General features: G+C 35.1%; 1 protein-coding gene across 1 annotated transcript; it reads right to left on the bottom strand.

Moving 5' to 3' along the window:
• Window positions 1–1,315: 1,315 nt before the first annotated feature.
• On the bottom strand, window positions 1,316–5,276 carry LOC121209858 (bifunctional TH2 protein, mitochondrial). Its single transcript, XM_041081622.1, has 6 exons — window positions 4,824–5,276; window positions 3,886–3,994; window positions 2,993–3,283; window positions 2,457–2,871; window positions 2,095–2,358; window positions 1,316–1,966 (listed from the first exon to the last, which is right to left on the bottom strand). The coding sequence occupies exons 1-6, from the start codon at window positions 5,147–5,149 to the stop codon at window positions 1,551–1,553; spliced, it is 1,821 nt and encodes a 606-aa protein (XP_040937556.1). The 5' UTR covers window positions 5,150–5,276; the 3' UTR covers window positions 1,316–1,550.
• Between the last annotated feature and the right edge of the window lie 18,897 nt (window positions 5,277–24,173).

The following is a 24,173-nucleotide window of genomic DNA, read 5'->3' as shown; positions in this document are numbered from 1 at the left end:
TAAAGAGTACAAAGATGGAGATAAAAACTAAACCTCGAAACCCGAAGAACAAAGAACCCTCAAAACGTAAATACAAAAATTCTCCAAAAGTGTTATGAGTTTTAATCTCTAATGAGTATTTTTTTCTAAGAATATAAAAGAGCCTATTTATAGGTTAAATTCATAGGTCAAATAGTAATAAAATAATTTAGACTAATCAGAGTTTGATTGAAACAAATAAACATAGTTTAACTGGAAGATTATTTCTCAAATTTGACTGAAATATGAGTCATACTTAACAACTAACTTGTTGCATATAAATAATTAAATTACTTATTTGCAACTGAGATAAATTTCAAATTTATACAAATTATTAACACAATTATTGATATAGCGTCATTTTATATTTATATATTGCATACAGAGATAACTATATTTATCCAATATATAAATAAATTAATGTATTTATTTCTTTAAATGTGTATGATTGAATTCGAAATTAAAGTTCCATGTATATATTTGAACCACTATTAAATTTTCGTGTATATAATTGCACCAAATCAAAGTTTATATATCAAATTGCACTTTAAATCAAAGTTTATGTATAATTTTGAGATTTATTCATTTACTAATTCCGAGTGTATAAAGTGTTGCACTATTAATTTTCAAGTCAATGAATTAACGATAGTGTTTAGCAATATTATTTAATTGGACTAACTTTTTTATTTTTATAAAATATGAAGATAAAATTTTAATAAATTAAAATAGAGACACATTTTTATTTTTGTAAGCAATGAAATTCATAATTCTTATTTAAATAAATGCATGAATCACTTAGGTTGAACATGGTATTGTATCATAGTTCTTTTAAATAACATTGATGGTAACACTAATTAAATTTTTATGTTGTTTTTTTCCAACCCAATATTTGGATTTCAAGTATCATTTTCATTCAAAAGATAAAAGATAATGCTCTTATTAAATGTGTTTAAATATTTAGTGAACATTAATTTAATTATAGGTAGGATAATACATTTCAACACATTAGAACTCACGTCCTCCTGTACTAATAACAATGTCAATATCAATCGAACTAAAACTCAATCGACAACTTTTTAATTATATAACATACAATGTATACAATACCTACAAATGTTATACACTGCATGCTAAACCTACAAACGTAAGATATCGTCATTTGATGCTTTTTCTATGAAAATAATACACTAATCGAAGTTAAAATGAGATACTACTTGCAATAAAAAATTATTTTGATATGTTGACTAACAATAATATTTTTGAAAAACTTCATAAACGAGAATTAAAAACCTTCACGTTTCATTTTTGTAATTAATTTTTTAAAATATACCTAAAAAATAATTACATAATATTGTCATTTTTTAAGGATTCCAAGCGCAGCTGCCCAATACCATCAAACAGGTTTTCATTTTGGATTGCGGCACCTTGCTCTGATTGTAAATCAGTCACTTCTATAAAAGAAAAGAAAATAATTGCTTCACTTGTCCTAAACTAATAACAAGATGATAATGGTAAGAATAAAATAATAAATTCTACCACCCCAAAATGAAGGCGTGAATATCATCCCAACTAGAAGCAGTGTATAGAATTCCAGATTGCCCCTTCCAAATACTAGGGCTTCTTCCTTCACCAAATTCCTTCTGTTTCTTAACCAAGCCTGGGAACAATGGCACAAATGAAACACCATATTGACTCCCAACTTTCCTTAGGCTTGAACTTGATCCTATCACAATCCCTATATCTGCCTTCACCAGACACAACAGATCCCCTACTGAGTCTCCTATGTAAACACTCAACTTCTTTCTCTCATTGCTACAATCTTGTAAGATATCATTGAAAGCTTGAATCTTGTCGATAGGGGACTGTACTTTCCAAACAATTTCGCCTGTGGATATTGATTCTTCATAATTGAATTCATTTGCGTGTATGTTCAAAACATCCACGCCTCCTGTCTCAACAAAATATCTCAGTATTAATGGTCAAGGGATAAATTCAGACATTCAGTTTTCAAGAAAGATTAAATAGTTGAATCACATCACACTCAGAAAGAGAGCTATTGAGAGAGAACAAACCTACCTGAAGAAAAAGCTGTCAGGATGAGATCACCGCACCAACAATAAGAAAGAACATGGATATTGGCATTAAGACTTTTATTCTTTGTGATTTTCTGAAAGAAGCTAATGCAACCATCTTGAAGAATCAGCCTTTGACCGGCTCGTTTAATGTCTTCAAGGTTTAGACCCTTAAGTACCCCTGACTCAATCACCCTAGAATTTGCCCTTTTCTCAAAGTCTGAGAGTTGCTCAAGTGCTTTATGCAAAGTTTCATAGTTGAACTCCACTGTAAAACCATAGGAAGTATAAAATCAATATAAAGAAACTAATTTCAATGTTATCCAGACACTTTTTTTGAAGATTACACATCGTTAAGAATTGTACCTTTCTCAGAAGGCAAAATGCTTTCTATGCATTGTTCATACTCTTCTGTGTATTGTGTGGAGAGTAGACCCCAGGTGTTCCTCAACTCAGCAGACGACATCCTAGCAATTTGACTTGCCGGTTGGTTCTGATCAGATTTTGGGGCTGTTACTATTGCTATTTCTGCCAAAATGGCAGATGAATCAACAACTGTGCAAGTAAGATCAAAATCAGAAAATATCATAAGATGATCTTGTTCAGGGTCATGCTGCTTAGTCAGAGGAGCAATAGTAGGCTGAGTAAGAGGTTGACTATAGAAGAACTCTATTTCAAGTTTCATTGCTTGGTGGTAAAGTTTCTCAATGATGTTTAGTTCCTCGCCAGTCAAAGGGACACTAAGTTTATCCAGCAACTCTTCGGTTTGCACAGCTGATGCCTAAATTCAAAGAACCAATAGTTGAGCTGTGGGATTTCAAGGGCAATTTATTTAAAGATTTTAGCTCTGAGACAACAATGAAGTTGACCACTAAAAACAATGAATGCAATCAATACCATACCTGAAAACTTTCAGAAGAATAATTCTCAATCCACTTTTTGTATGGGTGGTTGTGCTCATTGGGTTCTAGAAGTTTCTGGAACTCCTTGCCCAAGAAGGCATACAGCCTCATGCAAGGTGTCATGGCACCTAGAGTGTAAGCTGCAATTTTTGTTTTCTCAAATGGAGTGGCGAGTTTTCCTGGAGCTTTTAGTCCTTCAACCTTCCCAGAAGCTGTTGCCAGCAAGAATTCTGTATACTTCAGAGTTGCAGAATTGACAGGGCTCTCGTTGACACAGTCAGAACCCCATTCCTGCAGAACTCCAGCATTCAGACCAATAAGATACCCTTAACAAGACAAGAACTAAAGAGGCACTCAGATTATTAAGTGACCTATCTTAGAGAGCTAAGAAGCCTTACAAATTGTTATAAAATAGCAATTCAGACCAATAAGTGACCCATCTTAGAGAGCTAACAAAGCAGATAGTAATTATTCAATTAAAAAGTATGATTAATTCCTCAAGTCTCTTTATAAGATTTCTCTGACTGATGGATTACTGGAATTATAATATCAAAGTCCAACCCTCATCCAATTGGAAATTTTCATCCATGTAGAAAACTGCACATTTCACACGCTAGCATCTATATCGTCAGAAAGAAAGAATCAAAAGGAAAATGATTTCCAAGCAATGTACAAAAACTCTGCATAAAGTTCTATTGGAGATGATATCATATGCCAGTTGGACCTATGTTGGCATCTCCTAGACACCAATATATCAAATACTTGGTGATCAGATGTTTTATAAAATCTCTAAGCAATGGCAAAGGATGAGATTAAATTTCCATTTTTTATCTTCACTTTCCAATAATTGAGCATGTACTAAGCAATGGAAAAGAAGAATCCTTTTACCATACCTGTACAAAAGAATTATGCATTTTTAGCTCCTCTAAGATACCCTTCCTTAACTCTGAGATCGCTAACTTAGCATCATCATCAGCAGCACAGTCTTCTGCCAATTCATATCTACAACCCAGATCAGAAAAAACAAGAAATCAATTACGGACCTACATAAATACAACACAAGGCAGTTCTAACTAAAACTAGCTAAGAGAACAGAGATATTCTTTTAACTTACCACTACATGTCAATTTAAATTCTGGAAACTGAAACTCACCTCAAGCAATGTAATTACTTTTTCCCCAAATAATAACCATATAACCCTCCAATTGGTTGCCGAGAAAGTTGACACAAAGAAAAGAAAATAAACATCGGAATAATTACTTAAGCAACCAAGTGGTAATTAGAAATTAAAGTTTCATTCATCTTCTTCTCCTACACTTTCTCAGCAACCAAAGCTAGGAAGCGGGTTGAAGTTAGATATAACAATCTCATTATAGAAATTTAACTCTCAGACATCAACAGAGTTGCAAAAAAAGGACGATCTCGATCTCAAATTCTCACTTTTCGCAACCCAACAAGTCGAAGCAAAAACCATGATCATTTCTTTTAAACAGAATACCAGCAAGGACGCAGAAGCATGCACCAATTGGACAATACCAAAGGATAAAATGGTTATGCCTATTCTTCAATTTTCATCAATTTTCAATTCGATGCATCTAAACACGGGCAAAAATCAATCTCCATAAACAAAATCTAAGATTGTGATTTCAATTCCCTTCCATCTTCTTACATAAGCAACTATACAATAATACAAAATAAGCAAATAAATCAAACAAAAAAGAAAAAAAAAGCTTATAAACCAAAAAACACATTCGCCAAAACAAATAAAACCCAGACTGAAAAATCCATCAAAAAGGCTAAATAAAAACAAAGCGAAAAAAAAAGGACTCACGCATGAGCAAAGGCTTTGAGAAAGTGTACATCTTGGGCAATATAATGACGAAAAGTGTCGATCTTGAGAGACCCAGAAGCCAAACAAAGAGCAAAAGGCGAGTAAAGAGAAAGCACGGATTCCCTACGATACTTGATCCAGAACCTTGTCGCTAGACGCTCCTCTGAGGGGATAACAGCAGCAGCCGAGGACTCTGGAAGGATCGCCATTGGATTTGACGATCTCCAAGTAGGTGGAGGTGGCGATGAGCAGACTGGGCGGTGGGATCGGGCGAGTCGGAAGAGAGTTGGGATCCGGTGGGGAGAAGAAGAAAAGAGTAAGCGCATCAAGGAAAGAGAAGAGTGGCGATGGCAGTTGCTTTTGGTAGTAATGGCGGAGGAAAGGAGCGGAGAGTGTGTGAAAAGGGAGGGAATGTGTTTTATTTTATCTATTTGTTTTGATGTGAAAAAGGAAATTGTTTCTTTAAATTATTATGGACATTTATACTACATATCTATAATTTTATCTGTCTGTACCATATTTAGTATTCTTTTTTATTGTTTACTTTTTTTCTTCTCAACTAGATAAAACCCCCAAGCTTTTTCATTTGATTTTCAATATGGATCTTAGTTGTGATTAGCATTTTGATAAAGATTATTATTTTGCCTTATATATATATTAAATATTTGGATTTGATGTGTCATAATACATAATATAATCTGCTCTTGTAGCATGTTCTATTGAAAAATATTCTTTTTGATTTATTTCTTCCGGTTTGATTAGGATTTTGTTTTCCTTTTTGGTTTCTTTATGGAAAGCAAAATTGCTGGTCTTACTACTAACCGTGGTGAAGAAGAGGCCTGGCAACTTAATTTGGAGGAGGATGAATTGGTTTCTAGTTATGAGTTTTGTTTCTTTGGATGCTTTCTCACTATGAGTGTTTTTCAAGCAATACTCACTACATTGACAAATATTTGGCATCTATTAGGTGTTTTTAATCACAGATTTGGGTGAGAAGTATTTTCTCTTCCAATTTTATTACGAGGTGGATATTGATAGAGTGGTAAATGGGGGTTCATGGACCTTCAATAACCACCTCCTAGTAACTTATAGATTGGAGATGGCGAGAATCATTTGCAAGTTCCACTATATTTTGTAGATTTTGGGCTTAAGATTCATGATCTTCCCCGTGGCTTAATGTCTCAAGTCATGGCAAGACAATAAGGAATTTCATTGGGAAGTTTATTGATTTTAATGAAAAGTCTATTTCTCGTGGAATTCGAAGTTTCATGCGTAGTCATTTAAGAGTGGATGGTCGTAGTTCATTGAAAAATGGAAAAATGTTGTTGTTTCACAAAAATGTTAACTCTATGCTCATTTCCAATATGACCATGTTACGCTTTATTGTTTCTTGTGTGGACAACTTGGCCATGGTGAAAGTTTCTATTTGATAAAAATTAATCATAAAAATAAGGTGCTAGTTATGGAATGAGGTATTTTACTTAAGGAAACTATCTAGTGTACAATGGCTTCTACGAGTTGTTGGCTAAGGGAGGAAGGTGCAACACCCCATACCCGACCCAATCGTTGGATTCGAGTGCATGATGTCATATTACGTTGCCGAAGCAACTCAGGCTAACTTACTGATCTTATCATATCATTTAAAATATAAACATCATTCATATCAAATCAATCATGCATTTCAATCACAATCTTAATTTCATAGATTTATAATAATTTAATTCATCGAGTTACGAGGTGATACAAAGTAAATTTAAGAGTTGGGACTTGAATCCAAACTCCATTATCAATTTTTAATGATGTGTCTCGAGGCAAGGGGCTTCTTGTCTCAAGATAGGCTTCAATCTATTTTAGGTATTTTTAGCTTCGAAGTTAGATTGTCTCGAGACATTAAGAATTGTGTCCCGAGACATGGTCTCATAAGTCTTGAGACTAGGTCTCAAGACCAACCTCCCCTGTTTTTTAGTTTTGATGTTTGGATGTCTCGAGACTTGGAGCAGCGCAAAACTAATTTAGCTTCAAAGTTTACTTGTCTCAAGGCAAAGGCTATTTGTCTTAAGACTTAAAATAAGATTGTCTCAAGACTAGTTGGCCAAGTTTCGAGACACTAAGCATGTAGGTCGAAAAATAAGGTAAATTTTGTTCTTATGTTCTCGAGACATGTTCATGTTGTCTCGAGACTCAATGATAAATTGGTCCTAAATGCACATTTTTAAGAGTCCAAACTATACCAAATGACACATTAAGTATACCTAAACTTTACAACAAAATAATATCAGCAATTTAAAACATATAAATACAATCAAACATCATCAAATCATTTAGTGTGTAGTTCTTTCCAAATGCATGTATAATGATGCACTAGGTGACTTTTTATATTTATCTTAAATGGATTTTATTTTATTTATGTTATAGAATGTTAGCATGCTTTAATTGTAACACTCATCACTCATTTTAAACCGATAGCCCAAGCAATAGGTGTCACATTTAGTCACTCAGTTACTAATTTAACCAAGTCACTAAGTTAATATAATATTTAAAAATTTATCAAGTATTTTCACTAGTACTTGTATACAAATACCACATTTAAACTTAAGTACATGCCATACTAAAGTCCAAAATTTATATACCAAAACTTGTCCTTGGAGCTTTTGGAGTGATGTGATCCAAATTGATGTTGCAATCTTGTATTCGTCTCTACCTTTATCTTTTACCTACACGTTCTAAAACAAACGCATTAAGATATGTGAATAGCTTAGTAAGCACACACAATAACTTTTGAACATTTAATAATTTAGTCCTTAAATTCATGAAAATTCAATAATTATTATATCACATCACACTTTATTGCTATTACATAACACTTCATTAAAGTCTTTAATCACAATATTGATTTCACATAACATCTTTTATACATTTTACAATTTAGTCCTCTCTATAGTAATTTCATTATACTACATCTATTCACTTATCAATTTACGACAAATAAATAAATTTTTACTATTTGTAATTTAACCCTTAGTTTCAAGAAATTCCCAAATCACTAAATTATCATTTTATCATTTCTTACATTACTAGCATACATTTATTTACATATTCACTAATAAATTCAAATTCATAATCATATCTTATTTTTATATTAAAATTTTAAATACTCAAACATTCAAAATAAAATAAACAAGCTTACCTATTTCTTCACTTTTCCTATGCTTTCCTTCACGTTTTCCTTCACCTAATTGATTTCCATGGTAGAAAATGATATCATAACACTCTAGGGTATGAAATTAGACTATGGTTTTACGGTAGAACTCAATCAAAATTCATGGAAATTTTTTTCCTTTTTCTCTCTTTTTCTTTCTTTTTTCCCCCTTTTACTTATTGTTTTTCTTCAGTTGATGCTTGTTACCATTTCACTCTCCAAAGAGTGTAGAAAATTCTACACTTTTCCTTTTATTTCAATTTCGTGCTTTTATTTTCTATTTCCAATCAAATTTCAACACTTTTCAAACTTAATTTCCATAAATTTCCACCAAACTTTCCACCTCATCAGCTATGGGATTTTAATCCCATCATTATGTACCTAAATATCAATTAAAAATGGAAAAATTACATTTAGGTTCTTCCTCCATAAAATGAAAAATTTTTCTCTTTAACCCATATACTTTTCCATTTTATTCAATTTAATTATGGAGACCCCTGTTGGGAGGGGGGGGAAAAATAACATATTAAGGGATATGTTGTCGGCTTTGGAAAGTCGTGTAATCTATCTCGAGGAATGCATAGGTGAACTGAAGGAAACACTCGAGGCGATTAAGGAATATGTGGCGAAGGCTTTTAGTTCCAATATGGACGTGTTGCAAGCACTCCTCAATATTGATGTGGGTAAGCTAATAGAAAAAAATGATGCTATTGAATATGGAATGATAGGTATAAAGAAAGAAAACAAAGCTACGGTGACGACTTTGAACATGAAAATTGAAGAGCTTGAGGGAGAGCTCGTTGAGTACAAAGCTATTGTGGGTAAAGTGGTGTTGGATGTGACACAAAGTCATAAGATTGATGTCCCAAAATGATAAAAGTTTAAGGGGGCAAGGTTCGCGAGAGAAGTGAACTACTTCTTATGGGAAATAAAGCAATACTTCCATGTTACAGGCATCAAGGATGATGATGTTAAGGTACATATTGGTTCCATGTATTTTATTGATGTTGCTCTTTTATGGTGGTGTCGTAAGGCCACAGATGAAAAGCAAGGTGGGACCAAAATTGGGACCTGGGAAGAGTTCCAAAGAGAGTTCAAAAATCAGTTTTATCCACAATATGCTAAGAAAGAGGCCCAGGCTAAGTTGTGTCGGTTCTTGCAATAAGGCACAATTAGGGAGTATGTGAAGGACTTTAGTAAACTGATGTTCCAAATCACTGATTTGAGTGAAAATGAGGTATTCTTATTCTTTATGGATGGGTTGAAACCATGGGTTAAACAAGAATTAGAGTGTTGAGGGGTCCAAAAACTGTCCAAATATATGATTGTGCCAAAGCCCTTAATCAAGCTTATTTCGAGAAAAGACAAGTTTGAGCCTTCCAAGCCCAAAAATTCAACAAACTAAAGGGGCCAGTGAAATGCTTCATTTGTGATGGCCCGCATATGGTAAAGGGCTATCTAAAATGATTTGTGTTTTTTCCATAAAAGGGGATGATGGTCCCAAAAAAACACTTAATAATACTCTAGAACGACATATTTTATGTGCTAATTGCATGTTTATTTTGAGTATGATCCTACTAATTTGGGTTATTTTATGGTCTTTTATCTTTTAGGGACTAAATTTTAAATGGTGCCGAAAATGCAAAGTGTGGAAGACTTTTGAGGCCAAAATGCAAAAGAAGAGATTTTATAGCACAAGACTCTATTTAATGTTTAATTATATTAGGATAATTATTTAGATTTAAATTTTAGGATTTATTTTTATTTATCTTTAATTATCTTTATTTATTTGTATTTATCTTTTAGAATTTAATTAGGAATAGGCTAGGTTTCTTAGTACTATAAATAGGGGATGAAGTGACACAAAATTTGTCCATCTTTTCTGTAAACACTCTCTCCCCCATAAAGTTTAGCCTTTCGTTCTTTCCATATTTTTCAATAAAAATTCCCTTTTCATTATTTTTTGTTTTTCCTCAAAAATCATGAGCCACTAAATCTAATTTAGCTGAAGGTTGTCGAAATTCTCCAAAAAGGTTCATGAGGCTTAGAATCTGCGCTTAGCCTTCTCAACAGGGTATTCATCGCTTCTCCGCATTACGGGGCTGACACTTTCGTCCATGACCCTAATAGGTAACCTTTTCAACTTGTGCAAGGAACGACCGCTTTGTACGTTTTGAAAAGGTTGCACAGTCGATTCGTTGGCTTTTTGCGTCAGAGGCGAGTCCAAGAGACAAAATGGCGTGATATTTGCCATTGGGAAATGATGATCTAGCAGAAGATAGTCCCACAAAAGCGATTATTGGCTAGAGTCAGGTTCCGCCAAATCTTAAGTCTAAATTCTTGGAGTTGGTGGTCGTAGGCGTCATCTTCCACTATAACTAGCTTACTCTGCTTGAGAAGGGTCACTTAAAAGCTAAGGATTGAACCTAAGACGAATCGAGACAACCGGAGGCTGGAAATCCACCATAAGAAATCTTTTTTCTCAACTTGATTTTTACTTTTAATTTCTAAAATTTCAATTCAACTTTTAATTTCGTTTTTATTTTATTTCACTCCCAGATCAAAACTTTAAAAATTTGTATTTTTATTTTTTCAGGAACTCAAGTTTTCTTGGGCACGATTCTGCCCAAGATTTCGAGAAACAAGCATTAGTGCAATCCGGTCCCTGAGGATTCTACCCTACTTCCTCTTTACTCTTCTTTTTCATTATTTTAGAAAATAGGATATTTTTGGTGCTCTCAACGACCACATCAAATTTTGGCGCCGTTGCCGGGACTGGCAATGTACTAATCTTATTTTTTGTTTCTTATGACCAGATATGCTCTAGGTGCTCTTATTTTTGATTCAGAGATTGAAAAGACTGCGAGAGCTAATCGCAAGGAAACAAAGCTAAGGAAAAAACAGTCAAGAGTGGTTGGGACTCAAAGTAACCCACCACCAGAAATCAGAATCGACGACGAAGTAGAGCCTAGGATTAACGAAAACCCTACTCAAACATTTGAAAGTGAAAAAGTAGAAGTCGATTCCCTAGAAGAAGTGCTTAATGCTATGGTTAACGAAAACCCTAATCTAGCACCTCAACCTATGGCTCAAACAATTCGGCAATTGACCGAAGCTCCGATAGAACAACTACCATTGTGCATTTGCGTATCCTATTATGGATACTGATTTTGAACTAAAGTCAGGTTTAATCCAGCTACTGCCAACTTTTCATGGGTTGCAAACAAAAATCCCCACAAACATCTGAAAATGTTTCATATGGTTTGTCTTAGTATGAAACCTCAGGGAGTAACTAAGGATCAAATCAAATTGCATGCTTTTCCTTTTTCCCTAGCAGATTCAGCTAGGGAATGGCTATTTTACTTACCTCCTGGATCTTTTACAACTTGGGCAGATTTTTCTCGTTTATTTCTCAACATGTTTTTTCCAGCATCACGAGTAGCTGAGTTAAGAAGAGAGATCGTTGGAATAAAACAAAATGAAACAGTCTCTTTACGACTATTGGGAACGGTTTAAGAAGTTGTGTGCAAGTTGCCCACAACATGGTATAATAGAGCAATCTCTCCTCCAATACTTTTACGAAGGGCTGAAACCCATGGAGATGAATATGGTAGACGCCGCTAGTGGAGGAGTGTTGGTCAACATGACTCCTCAGCAAGCAAGGGACTTGATCTCCATGATGGCTATAAATTCTCAACAATTTCGAGCCAATCTTGAACCCCCTAGAAGGGTTTACTAACTAAGTAATTCTAACATTGAGGATATACTTGATGGACTTACTAATATTGTGAATTCTCTTGTTGCAGAAAAAGCAAAACCAGCTCGAGTATGCAGAATATGTGCTACACCTTAACATACAACTGATGTATGTCCCAGTCTGTATAGTGATACTATGGCTCATTTAGATGCTGTGGGAAATTTTCCTGGGCTACCACAAAGGTGATACGACCCTTACACTAATACCTATAACCCAGGATGGAGGGACTACCCTAACTTGAGTTATGGGGCCAATCCGCGATATAACTAGCCATACCAAATCGGGTTCCACAACAGCCATAAGATTCAAGTAATTCTCTAGAAACTTTGGTCAATAAATTAGCAGCTAATGTCCTTGATTTCCAACAGCAAACTCTTAATTTCCAAAAAAGAAACGAAGACATCTATCAGAGAATTGACCACATCAATTGAGAAAATGAGTTCTCAAGGTAAGCTGCCGTCACAAACAAAATCGAACCCGAGACGAAATGCGAATGTAGTGACGCTGCGAAGTGGAAAGTTACTGAAACCAATTCCTGGCAGAAATCTTGGCCAAGAAAACGCCCAGAAAAATCTCGAAAACAACTAACAGGTCCGAGCGAAACCTTCATTACCGAAAATTTAGCCTCCATTTCCAGGATGATTAAGTCAGTGTCGAAAAGGCAAAGAAGACAAGGAGATCCTCGAAACATTCGGAAATGTCGAGATCAATTTCCCACTGTTGGATGCCATTAAACAAATTTCGCGGTATACTAAGTTCTTTAAAAAACTTTGCACTAACAAACGAAATTTAACAGGTAATGAAAAGGTAAGTGTTGGTGAGAATGTATCTGCAGTGTTATAGCGGAAATTTCCAACAAAATGTAAAGATAGGGGCATGCTTGCAATACCATGTAAGATAGGCCATTTGGGAATTAAGAAGGCTATGTGTGATTTAGGGGCCTTAATAAATGTCATGCTTTATTCTATATATGAATCAATTAACACAGGTTTTTTGACAAAAACAGGAGTTATCATTCAGTTGGCGGATAGGTCCATTGTGTGTCCCAAAAGAGTCCTCGAGGACGTACTGGTAAAAGTTAACGAACTTTTTTTCCCTGCTGATTTTTACGTGATAAAAATGGATGAGGATAGCACTCCTGGATCTTTAGACCTCTTGTTGGGCCGATCTTTCCTTAGTATTGCTAGCACCAAAATCGACCTTCGAAGCAGAACTTTTACAATGGAATTTGATGAGGAGATCGTGAAGTTCAATGTCTACGATGCTATTAGTCATCCAAGAAAAATATTGAGCGTAAATCGTGTCGACATAATTGACTCTTTAGTAGAAGAGACTTTTGAGTCCATTTATAAAGATAAATCTGAATTTATAGTTGATGATTATGAATCTGTTAACGAATTATCGTCTCCATCAAACACTAAACTTTTACCTTCTGTTGTGCAGGCTCCAGATTTGGAATTAAAGCCGCTTCCTGAACATCTTAAGTATGCATTTTTGAGGAAAGGTAATACCTTACCGATTATAGTTTCAAATAAACTCTCTAAGCTTGAAGAAGAAAGTTTGATCTAGGTACTACAAAATCATAAAGAGGCGATTGGCTAGACCATTACCGATTTAAAAGGGATAAGCCCTTTGACATGCACACACAGAATCTACTTGGAGGAAAACACTAAACCAAGACGAGAGGCGCAAGGACGGTTAAACCTGAATATGATGGAGGTGGTAAAAAAGGAGATAATCAAGCTACTGGATGCTGACATAATCTACCCCATTTCAGACAGTAGATGGGTAAGTCTGGTACAAGTCGTGCCCAAGAAAACGGGCGTGACAGTAAAGAAAAATGTTGAAAGTGACTTGGTACCAACTCGAGTGAAAAATGGGTGGCATGTCTACATTGATTATAGGAAGTTGAATTCTTACACTAGAAAAGATTATTTCCCTCTTCCTTTTATAGATCAAATGCTTGAGCGATTAGCTGGTAAAACTCACTTTTGTTGTTTTGATAGATACTCGGGTTTCTTCCAAATCCTAGTTGCACTAAGGGACCAGGAAAATACCACTTTTGCGTGCTTATTCGGCACATTTGTATACAGAAGGATGCCATTTGGACTTTGCAACACACCGGCCACTTTCCAGAGATGTATGATGAGTATATTTTTCGAATATGTGGAAAAAAATTATCGAAGTTTTTATGGACAATTTTACTGTGCATGGGAATTGTTTTAATGAATGCCTAAAAAACATCACGATATTTTTAAATAGGTGCATAGAATTTAATCTTGTCTTGAATTATGAAAAGTGTCATTTTATGGTAGACAAAGGTTTGATTCTAGGTCATATAGTTTTAGCTAAGGGAATTGAGGTCGATAAGGCCAAAACTGACATTATAAATTCTTTTCCATATCCCTCTAGCGAGATACGTTCTTTCCTTGGCCATACAGGATTTTATAGGCATTTTATAAAGAACTTCTTGAAAGTAGCTGAACCACTATGCGAGTTATTGCAAAAAGATAAGAAATTTGAGTTTGGCCCAAAATGTAAGGAGGCTTTCGACGAACTCAAGTAAAATTTGGTGTTCGCTCTTTTAGTACAAGCACCAGATTGGAACTGCCCCTTTGAAATTATGTGCGATGCAAGGAAACGCAGTGTGCGGCTCGCGTTAGGGCAACAGATAGACAAAGAACCTCACGTCATTTGCTACGCCTCAAAAACCCTAGATGTTGCACAAAGCAACTACACCACCACTGAAAAAGAACTCTTAGCTGTTGTATTTTCTTTGGATAAAATTCAGTCATATTTATTAGGATCTAAGGTGATTATTTTTTCTGACCATGCAGCTCTCAGGTAGTTGATCACGAAGAAGGAAGCAAAACCAATGCTCATTAGATGGATTTTGTTGCTCCAAGAATTTGACATAGAGATTCATGGTAAAAAGGGATGCAAAAACTTGGTAGTCGACCACTTGAGTAGGTTAAAAATACCTGATGATGACACCCCTATAAAGGATTTCTTCCCTGATGAGAGCTTATTTTCAACCGAGGCTCATTATCCATGGTATGCAGATATAGTAAATCTTTTAACCACAGGTTCGTTTCCCACTGAGTTAGCACGTTCAGTGAAAGACAAGCTTAGAAGGGAAGCTTGAAATTACATTTAAGACGACCCATACTTGTGGAAACACTATTCAGATAAGATAATAAGACGATGTGTTCCAGAAACCAAGGTTACCTGTATCCTTAATTTTTGTCATACAGAAGCTTGCAGAGGTCACTTTGGCCCTAAACGAACTGCTCACAAGGTATTGGAGTGTGGGCTATATTGGCCCACAATTTTTCGGGACGCATATAATTTCTGTAAGTCTTGCATTAAATGCCAACACATAGGTAACATCACTAAATGAAATCAAATGCCCCTATTCCTGATTCATGTATGTGAGATTTTTGATGTATGGGGCATTGATTTCACGGGCCCATTTATTTCCTCATTTAGAAACGCAAATATAATCCTTGGAGTAGACTATGTTTCTAAGTGAATAGAAGCAAAGCCTACTCGAAATGACAATGCTAAAATTGTTGTGGAATTTCTAAAGGGAACTATTTTTTCTAAGTTTGGCACACCTCGAGCTTTGATTAGTGATCGTGGCACCCACTTTTGCAATAAAGTTATGGACACACTTATGAAAAAAATATGGAGTTCATCATCGTATAACCATCTCCAAACGAATGGCTTGGTAGAGGTTTCAAACTGGGAGATCAAGTCTATTTTGGAGAAAACAGTCAAGCGCAACTTAAAGGATTGGATTCTTCGGCTTAATGATACACTTTGGGCCTATTAGACAACGTATAAAGGACCAATTGGCATGACCCCATATTGGCTTGTTTTTGGCAAAGCTTGCCATCTTCCGGTAGAGTTGGAGCATAAAGCTTATTGGGTTGTTCAACAATGTAATATGTAATTAGAGCCTGCAGGGAAGGTAAAGAAATTGGAGATTCAAGAATTGGAGGAAATTCGTAATGATGCCTACGAGAATGCTCGCATTTATAAAGACAAGACAAAGTTATTTCATGATAAAAATATAGCTTTGAAGCATTTTTTGGTAGGACAAAAAGTTTTACTTTATAACTCCGTATTAAAATTGTTCCCAAGAAAGCTTCGATCTAGACGGCAAGGACCTTTTATTGTGACCCAAGTATTTACACATGGTGTGGTTGAGATAGAAAGTGAAGAATCAGAGAAGCGGTTCATAGTCGGTAACTAATGGTTGAAGCCATTTTACAAGAATTTTCAAGCCCACATGGTTGGAAAGATTCATCTAGAGCCGCCATAGAACCATTCACGGCGTCGAGCTAACGACGTTAAACAAGCGCTTATTAGGAGTCAACCTAATTTTTTATTTTATTTTATTATTTATTATTTTATTTTTGGATGTTGATAAAATTCTATTCTTTTGTCTAGGTAAACCGAAGCTACAATAGGGAGAAAAGGAAAGAGGAAAACACAAAAAACCTGCAACCAAACAGCCTTTAATCCATCCCTATTCCAGCCAAGAATAGTGCATTCCTGCCCTAGCATATCTAAAACCTACAGTCAAACAGCCTCTGTTCTATCTCTATTCTAGCCTAGAATAGTGCATTCCTGCCCTAGATCCCCCAAAACCTGCAGCCAAACACCTCTTTTCAACCAAATAAAACCCCAAAACCTAAAAAAGTTTTAATCTACTTTTCTCCAACACCCTATAGCCGCCGAAACACTCTCCCTCCCAACCCCCATCACCGATTTGCTGACCACCATAGTACGAACCCTCAGTCGCGACATTTTCGAGCCTTCTTTCACCGTCAACCCATAGCAGTGTCATTTCTCCGCTTCCCAAACCATAAATTTAGCCGACGACGCTTCCTCTCCTTCGCGCTCTCCACAGTCGTTTGCCTCTTCTCTACTGCACGAAGCCTCCTTATCTTCTTCTTCTTCACTGTATGCCTCTCCCATGCTGTCGCCAAACTTTAATGAAACAGAGGTGTTCTCGACTCCTCCGTTGCGCGCTACCTTCTTCGCTTCACACAACACTGGTGCCGTCCCCCTCTCCATCTTCTTCTTCACGTGCAACCCTTTTTTCCTCATCTCAGCTGAGTGCCGCACCACCACCGTCGCACTCTCCCCTAACTATCGAACCAATCTTTCTTTCCCTTCCACCATCGACGTAAGCACGAGATGCAGCACCCGAATCGTCGCGACACCAGCGTCGACACTTTCAACGTCCACCACATCGCTCGGCCCAACCAGCAATGTCATTCACGGGTTCTTCCTCCAACAATACTGCCGACACTCCCAAACAGCCCACACATCCGACTTCTCCAATAATCCTGACGAGAACCACCCAATACCTATACGTGGCCGAACCTACAGATCTCGTGTCAATATCCTCCCACCGAAGTGCCATTTACACGGTAACTTCACATTTTCCTCTGCCACCGATCGGGACAGTTATGATCGACTCTGACACAAACAGATAATACCTTGCAAATGTTTATCAATACCTGTTTTGGCTGCTTTGAATATTTCAACTGATGTTACAAATTATTTTCGCAATATTGGCTAGATTGGAAATTTTAATATTGCTCACTGTGCCTATTATGAGTTTGTTTTAGAATTCTATTCCACATTTCATTTTCAGCGACACGGTCCAATCTCATTGGATACACCTGGTGTTGTCAAGTTTTAGTTGCCTGGTACCATGCATAATTTGTCCCCACTAATTTTAATATTGCATTATCTTTTGTGACTGAGGACTATACCATGTCTACTGATTATAAAAATAGCCTATGTACTTTTCCAGCAGATTTCAAGGCTGTCGAGGCCTTTGCTTTGTTAACTGATAATGTCGAATCAATGTATAGCCCAAAAACATCAAAAGGTTTATGGTTTCCTAACCCCGTCTTATGTTACATACAGAGTTATTTGGCTTACAATTTTTCAGGTCATTGAGATGCTCCGGCTACCATTTCAAAGACGGAATTGTTCTTATTGTGGTGTATGTATACCGATTGTCCAGTAAATTTAGGCTATTGGTATGCGCTTCAATTCGAACATGTTATAAATGCAAAACGTCCTCTAATTTTTAAGCTCATTCATTACACAACTTTTATTTTCACTGTATGGTTCTAATGCTTCTATTTCAGAATTGCATGTTGCTTATCAGGCCGATCCTTTGGATGCTCGCTGCCTCGACTCGATGGGATTGTTTTATGGCACTCCATCCTCCTTCCGTTTTGTCCCTCAGGCGTTCATACCACACCGGCTGAACGAGTCTTTCGACAACAAAATCAGAATGAAGTACCCAGTCAAGCCCAACCTTCGATGACCGTTGAGCAACACTTAGAACGCATCGAGGCTCGACTCGACACTTTTGGCCAGCAGCTAGCCAACCTCATTACCATAATGCATGAACGACAGTAACTATAACACCCCTTACCCGTATCCGAGGCCGTACTAAGGTACGAGGCGTTACCAGACAAATATACAAACATTAAACTAAAATACGAGCCATAAAATTTCATTCATATTTCAAAGCGTCTATTCTCTTACACACTTATACAAAATCAAAAGCATATAACATGGTATTCATTTAATGATTAAACATCCTCAATTAAACCACAAACATAACATTTGTATGTCATCATACATGTGTCTCTCATACTCATTTTACATTGTTTATTATAGTACCAATTATATATTTATACCAAGATTATCATCTTACCAAATATCTTCAGCTTAATCATCAAGCATTCATATTTAAAGCTAGATCATATCTTTATAAAATACCATGATTCAGATGCGCAGAATAACATGTTTGCCTGAAACATTTCAATTCAATTCCATACCCAACAAGCATTACATTGAGACTAGTCATATATATATATACATATGTCATGATACATAACATTCTCTTTTTGTTTTCTTATAAACACATATAATTTATTTCATTATATCAATATTTCATATACCATAGTTTCCATGTATTCCACATATATTTATTTTCCTCCTCCTCCTCTCCATTCCACATCCTTAATGTATATAGCATTCTTGTAAGTACGATTTCACAATTTACTAATAAATGTTCACATCAAACTGTCCACACGAGTCATAGTCACTTAATTATTTATAATTCGAGCTACAGAGCTCCAAATTAAGATCCGTAAATTTCCCCTGAAACTACACTCGCATATCTTTCTACCATAAAATTTTAATAATTTTTGGTTTATCCAATTAGTACAGTTTATTCATTAAAATTTACCCTATTTCACTTTCTGACAGTTCTGACCTCTCTTCACTAAAAAATAATTATCTCACAGTACAGAACTCGGATAATGTTCTTGTTGATTTATCTTGAAAATATACTCATTATAGATTTTAAAAATATAATTTTGAGCCTATAATTATTTTTCTCAAAATTTTTGTGATTTTCCAAAGTCAGAACAGGGGATCACGTAATCATTCTGAATCAGTCTCACAAAAACATAAATATCTCAAAATATAGAACTCCTTTGCTTTCTATGTTTCTTTTATATGAAAATATACTCATTAATCTTTAATTTGATATCTTATTCAGTCTCTGATTTAATTTTTACTATTTTTGGTGATTTTTCAAAATCACGTCACTACTACTGTCCAAAACAGTTTTATTGCTAATTCACTCTTTCACACTTTCTTTGTATTAACCTCATTTTAGCATACATATCACAAATCATTTTCACCACATTTCATACATCACAAGTATAGGCCCATGATCACAAGGTCACCATAAAATCATCCTCATGTATAACTTACTTGTTTATAAACTTACCACATCCTGGTCACTTAATGAACACATCATTCACATAACCAAGTTCCTGCACTTATTCATCACAAAACTCACAAAGCAATACATAAAGAGTCTCCCGTTGAACACTTCGGATCAATCCTCGATACTTGGTGGTTTCAGCACATAGCTCCACCCATCATATAGTTCGGCTCTCTTGTAAACATGGTGAACACTTAGTACCACCCATGTGACCTAGCCAGTTTATCTTGTAGCTCTCTTGTCTACATGGTGTCCTTCACTTGGAACCACGCATGCGACCTAGCTACATATATCCCGTAGCTCTCTTGTCTACATGGTGTACACATAGTACCACCCATGTGACCTAGCTACATCATAATGTCTTGTAGCTCTCTTGTACACATGATGTGCACTCAGCACTATACATGTGACCTAGCTACATACCATCTGTATCATCCAATCTTTCCGAAGGTTCAACCGAGATTTCTCTCTCTTTTCCAACAATTTCACCAATCAAGCAATTATCCACAAACATATTTCCAATATTTTTATAAAATATCATAATACAAGTAATAGTGATGTATTACTTACATATAAACTTACATCTCATTTAATATTAACGCAATAACATTAAATTACACATTGTCTTATTAAAAATCATATGAACTTACAATTTCCCATAATATCCATAATCATAGAAATCACATTTATGTATGATAATTCAATGCACTTCATGTACCATAGACATATTTTTAAATCAATTCATAAACTTGGCACCATAATCATTTAATTTAACATAATTCAATTAATTCACTAAATTTAACTTTCAAATATAAATTACAACATTATTGTTGTATTATTATCATACCAACTTACATACTTTCAACACCTCGGAAATCATAGTAAATATATCAATTTTACATTGAAACATGCATAAATTAATGCTTATTATACATATGAACTTACCTTGATATTAAAACGACCATTTTACCAACTTTCCCAATTTTCGATTTTTCTCTCATTCTAGGTTCAAATCTCATTTTCCGGGATCTAAAACATCATATTTTACTTATTTAATTAATGTACTATTCAAAACAGTCCTTAACTCAAACTTTGGAAAAATTACAATTTTACCCCTAAACTTTTGCATATTTACACTTTTGCCCCTAGGCTCGGGAATTAAACTTCATCCCTTATTCTTATGTTTTATGACATGATGATCACTTTTCCCTTCTATGGCAACATCAAATTCTCACTCTAACATATACTTATGACTATTAGGTATTTTTACCGATTAAACCCTTTTGCTAGTTTTCACTTAAAACCGAGTAGCACAAGTTGTCTAACATAATTTAAAACATCATATCGTATCATAAAACACCAGAATATAAAAAATTTACCTATGGGTATTTTTCCAAATATGAACCCTAGGTTGAATTATTGCTAGCATAAGCTAAATTAAGTTACCGGGACTCCAAAAACGTAAAGAACTTGAAAAACGGGGTTAGAACGGACTTACAATTGAGCTTGAGAAGCTTGAAACCCTAGCCATGGAGTCTCCCTTGGTATACACGTCCATGGTGAAGAAGATGAGCAAAATTGGCTTTTAATTTTGTATTTTAATTCATTTTGCCCCTAAATGACCAAAATGCCCTTACTACTAAACTTTCCAAAAATTCCATCATGTCCAATTTTTGTCCATAACTTAGAAATTGGTCAAATTTCTATTTAAGACCTCCTAATTAATATTTCAAATCAATTTCATACTAGAAACTTCTAGAATGCAAGTTTTGCAACTTATTCAATTTAGTCCCTAACTTCGAATTAAGCACTTTATGCATAGAATTTCTTCACGAAATTTTCACACAATCATGAAATCATATCATAAACCTCAAAATAATCATAAAATAATTATTTATATCTCAGATTTTGTGGTCCCAAAACCTCTGTTCCAATTAGACCCAATTTTGGGCTATTACAGTAACTACTCGGTGAGTTCTTCTAAACTTTCCTTCTGCCTATTTATTTATTTATTCCACATAGAAGACTATGTGATTTAAGTAGGGGGAGGCATTCCTTATTATTTCTGTCACTTTAGATGCTGATTTTTGTTGTTGTTGTTGTTTCTGTTTTGGTCGTTGCTGTCCATATAAATTTTTTAAGAATATTCTGCCTCTTTTCATGCCCAAGATTTGACCACGATTTGCCCACTGTTTGACCCACATGCATGATTTTTGTCTACTGAGTTAGTTATGATTTTGCTTGTTTGATTGCATCTCCATTGTTTTATTTCTTTTGGGCTGAATAATTATGATTAATAGAGTTAACCCTAATTTGGTTTTAGTAAATTTGATTAAGTCTAAATGAATAAAGGACACATAATACAATTGCATGCTTAAAATATGTTCATGACTATTAAGGTCGTTGCTGAAACTTATTTTTGACACTTGATTGTTGCTCCTAAGTCCTCCAAAATTAAAATTTCGTTTAAAAATAATAATGTTTCTATGGTTATGAGTACAACTTAAGATGTGACTAGCTGAGTAACTGGGGTAGGGTGCTTGGGTTGTCATCTCTCTTAAAAATTTCGCGTCAAAAGGTTGTGTGACGTGTTAGGTAAAACTCCACTAACTAGAATGAATTTTTAAGAATATGTTGGGCTAAGTAACCGGGGTGAGTTGCTTGGCTGTCATCTCTCTTCACATCAAAAGGTTCGATATGTTCTTAAGAAAAATAAAAATTAGGAGTACATTGGGCTGAGTAACCGAGGTGGGGTGCTTGGCTGTCATCTCTCTTTGCGTCAAAAGGTTCAATATATTCCTAAGTAAAAATAAATAAATTAAATTAAATTAAAAAAAAAGAAAAAAGAAAAAAGAAAAAAGAAAAAAAGACATATTAATAAAGTGTGGGGACTAAAGGTTAAAACGAATAGGGTGTCTAGATAGGTTTAGTGATTTTTGTGTGTGTTAATTGGAACACTTTTTCAATTTTATGTGTGTTAATTGGAATACTTTTTGAATTTTACTTAAAGCAAGCTAAGAGTTCTCTTTATTTTTTGTAACACCCCGAACCCGAGACCGTCGCTGGAGTCGAACACGAGGTGTTAACAGACTTCAAACCACTTATTAAAAATTTCCCAGACAAGCTGCCAATCTGCGTACTAGTCACTTTAAAAAAATCATATCTTGAATTCTGAAACTCAAAATCCAGTTCTATAAATTTTCTCCGGAACTAGACTCATATATCTATATGGTAGAATTTTTGTAGAATTTTTGGTTGGGCCAATTGGTACAGTTGATTAGTTAAAGTCATCCCTGTTCCTGGGTTCGACTACTCTGACCTTTGTCCATTACGACTTAGATATCTCCCTTTACAGAGCTTCAATACTTATGCCGTTTGTTTCTAATGAGACTAGACTCAAAAGGGAATCTATACATATAAGGCATGACTTCTAATTATCTCTGATTAATTTATGGTGAATTTCTAAAGTCGGTACAGGGGATCCAGAAATCGCTCTGGCCCTGTTTCACAAGAGTTTAATTATCTCCTAACATACAGCTCATATGGTCATTTCGTTTCTTCCATATGAAAATAGACTCATCGAGCTTCAATTAAATAATTTATTCATTATTTAATTCCATTCCTACTATTTTTAGTGATTTTTCAATCTTACATCACTGCTGCTGCCAGCATCTGTTACTAAAGCAACTATGCCTATTTCGTGATTTCTCCTTGATCTAACTAATAATTCATCATACATATCACAAATTATGATCATGACTAGCCATGCCAAAGGCTAATCATTGTCAAACATCTCCCTACTACACTATTGCCATATCATGAATTTTAGCACCAAAAATAATCAACCATGACATATGGCATAAAAATCGAATAGGCCTCAACTATTATTCAACCAAAACCGAATTGGCCCAATATCAGTCATGACCACATTATAAAACCCATTTTCTAAGATTTATAACTAAATATCATAGGACCCAAAGTCCAAATTAACATTTATGCCATTTTCGCATGGCTGAAAGTTTACATACCAAAGTTCAAACACAACATAATAGCCTATACATGCCGAAATGTTCTCCTAGACCGACTAAGAAGAAAGTACCAAAACTTGCTAGCTGGTGTGATGACTTCGAGGACGGTCCCAAGCAGGCAAAAAGACGAGTCCAAGAAACCTAAAGTAGGTGACAAGCAAACACCGAGTGAGTATATAACTCAGTAAGTCATAAGCATTACATAATCATCCATTAATAAATTATCACATGAGAAAACAAGTGAAAAGGGGTTAATTCTCTCCACCCATACCAACTATGCCATGGTTCCTTAGACCTTTCAGCTCAAAATCATACAAAGTACTACATCAATTTTTCATATGCTACTCAACATGGTATTTGAGGCATTTTCCATGGATGCTTTCATTCTCGTTACATTCATGCAACTAAATAACATTCCCTCTATTCCACGATGAATCTCATGTGCGTCACTTCAAGTATAATTATCACATAGGTTCAAAACTTATCAAGCAAGAATTCCAAATATAAACATAACGTCTATTAGCCACGA

This window comes from Gossypium hirsutum, chromosome A11, assembly GCF_007990345.1.
Source record: "Gossypium hirsutum isolate 1008001.06 chromosome A11, Gossypium_hirsutum_v2.1, whole genome shotgun sequence".
In the NCBI taxonomy this organism is placed as follows: domain Eukaryota; kingdom Viridiplantae; phylum Streptophyta; class Magnoliopsida; order Malvales; family Malvaceae; genus Gossypium; species Gossypium hirsutum.
This window is presented reverse-complemented; position numbering and strand designations above follow the sequence as displayed.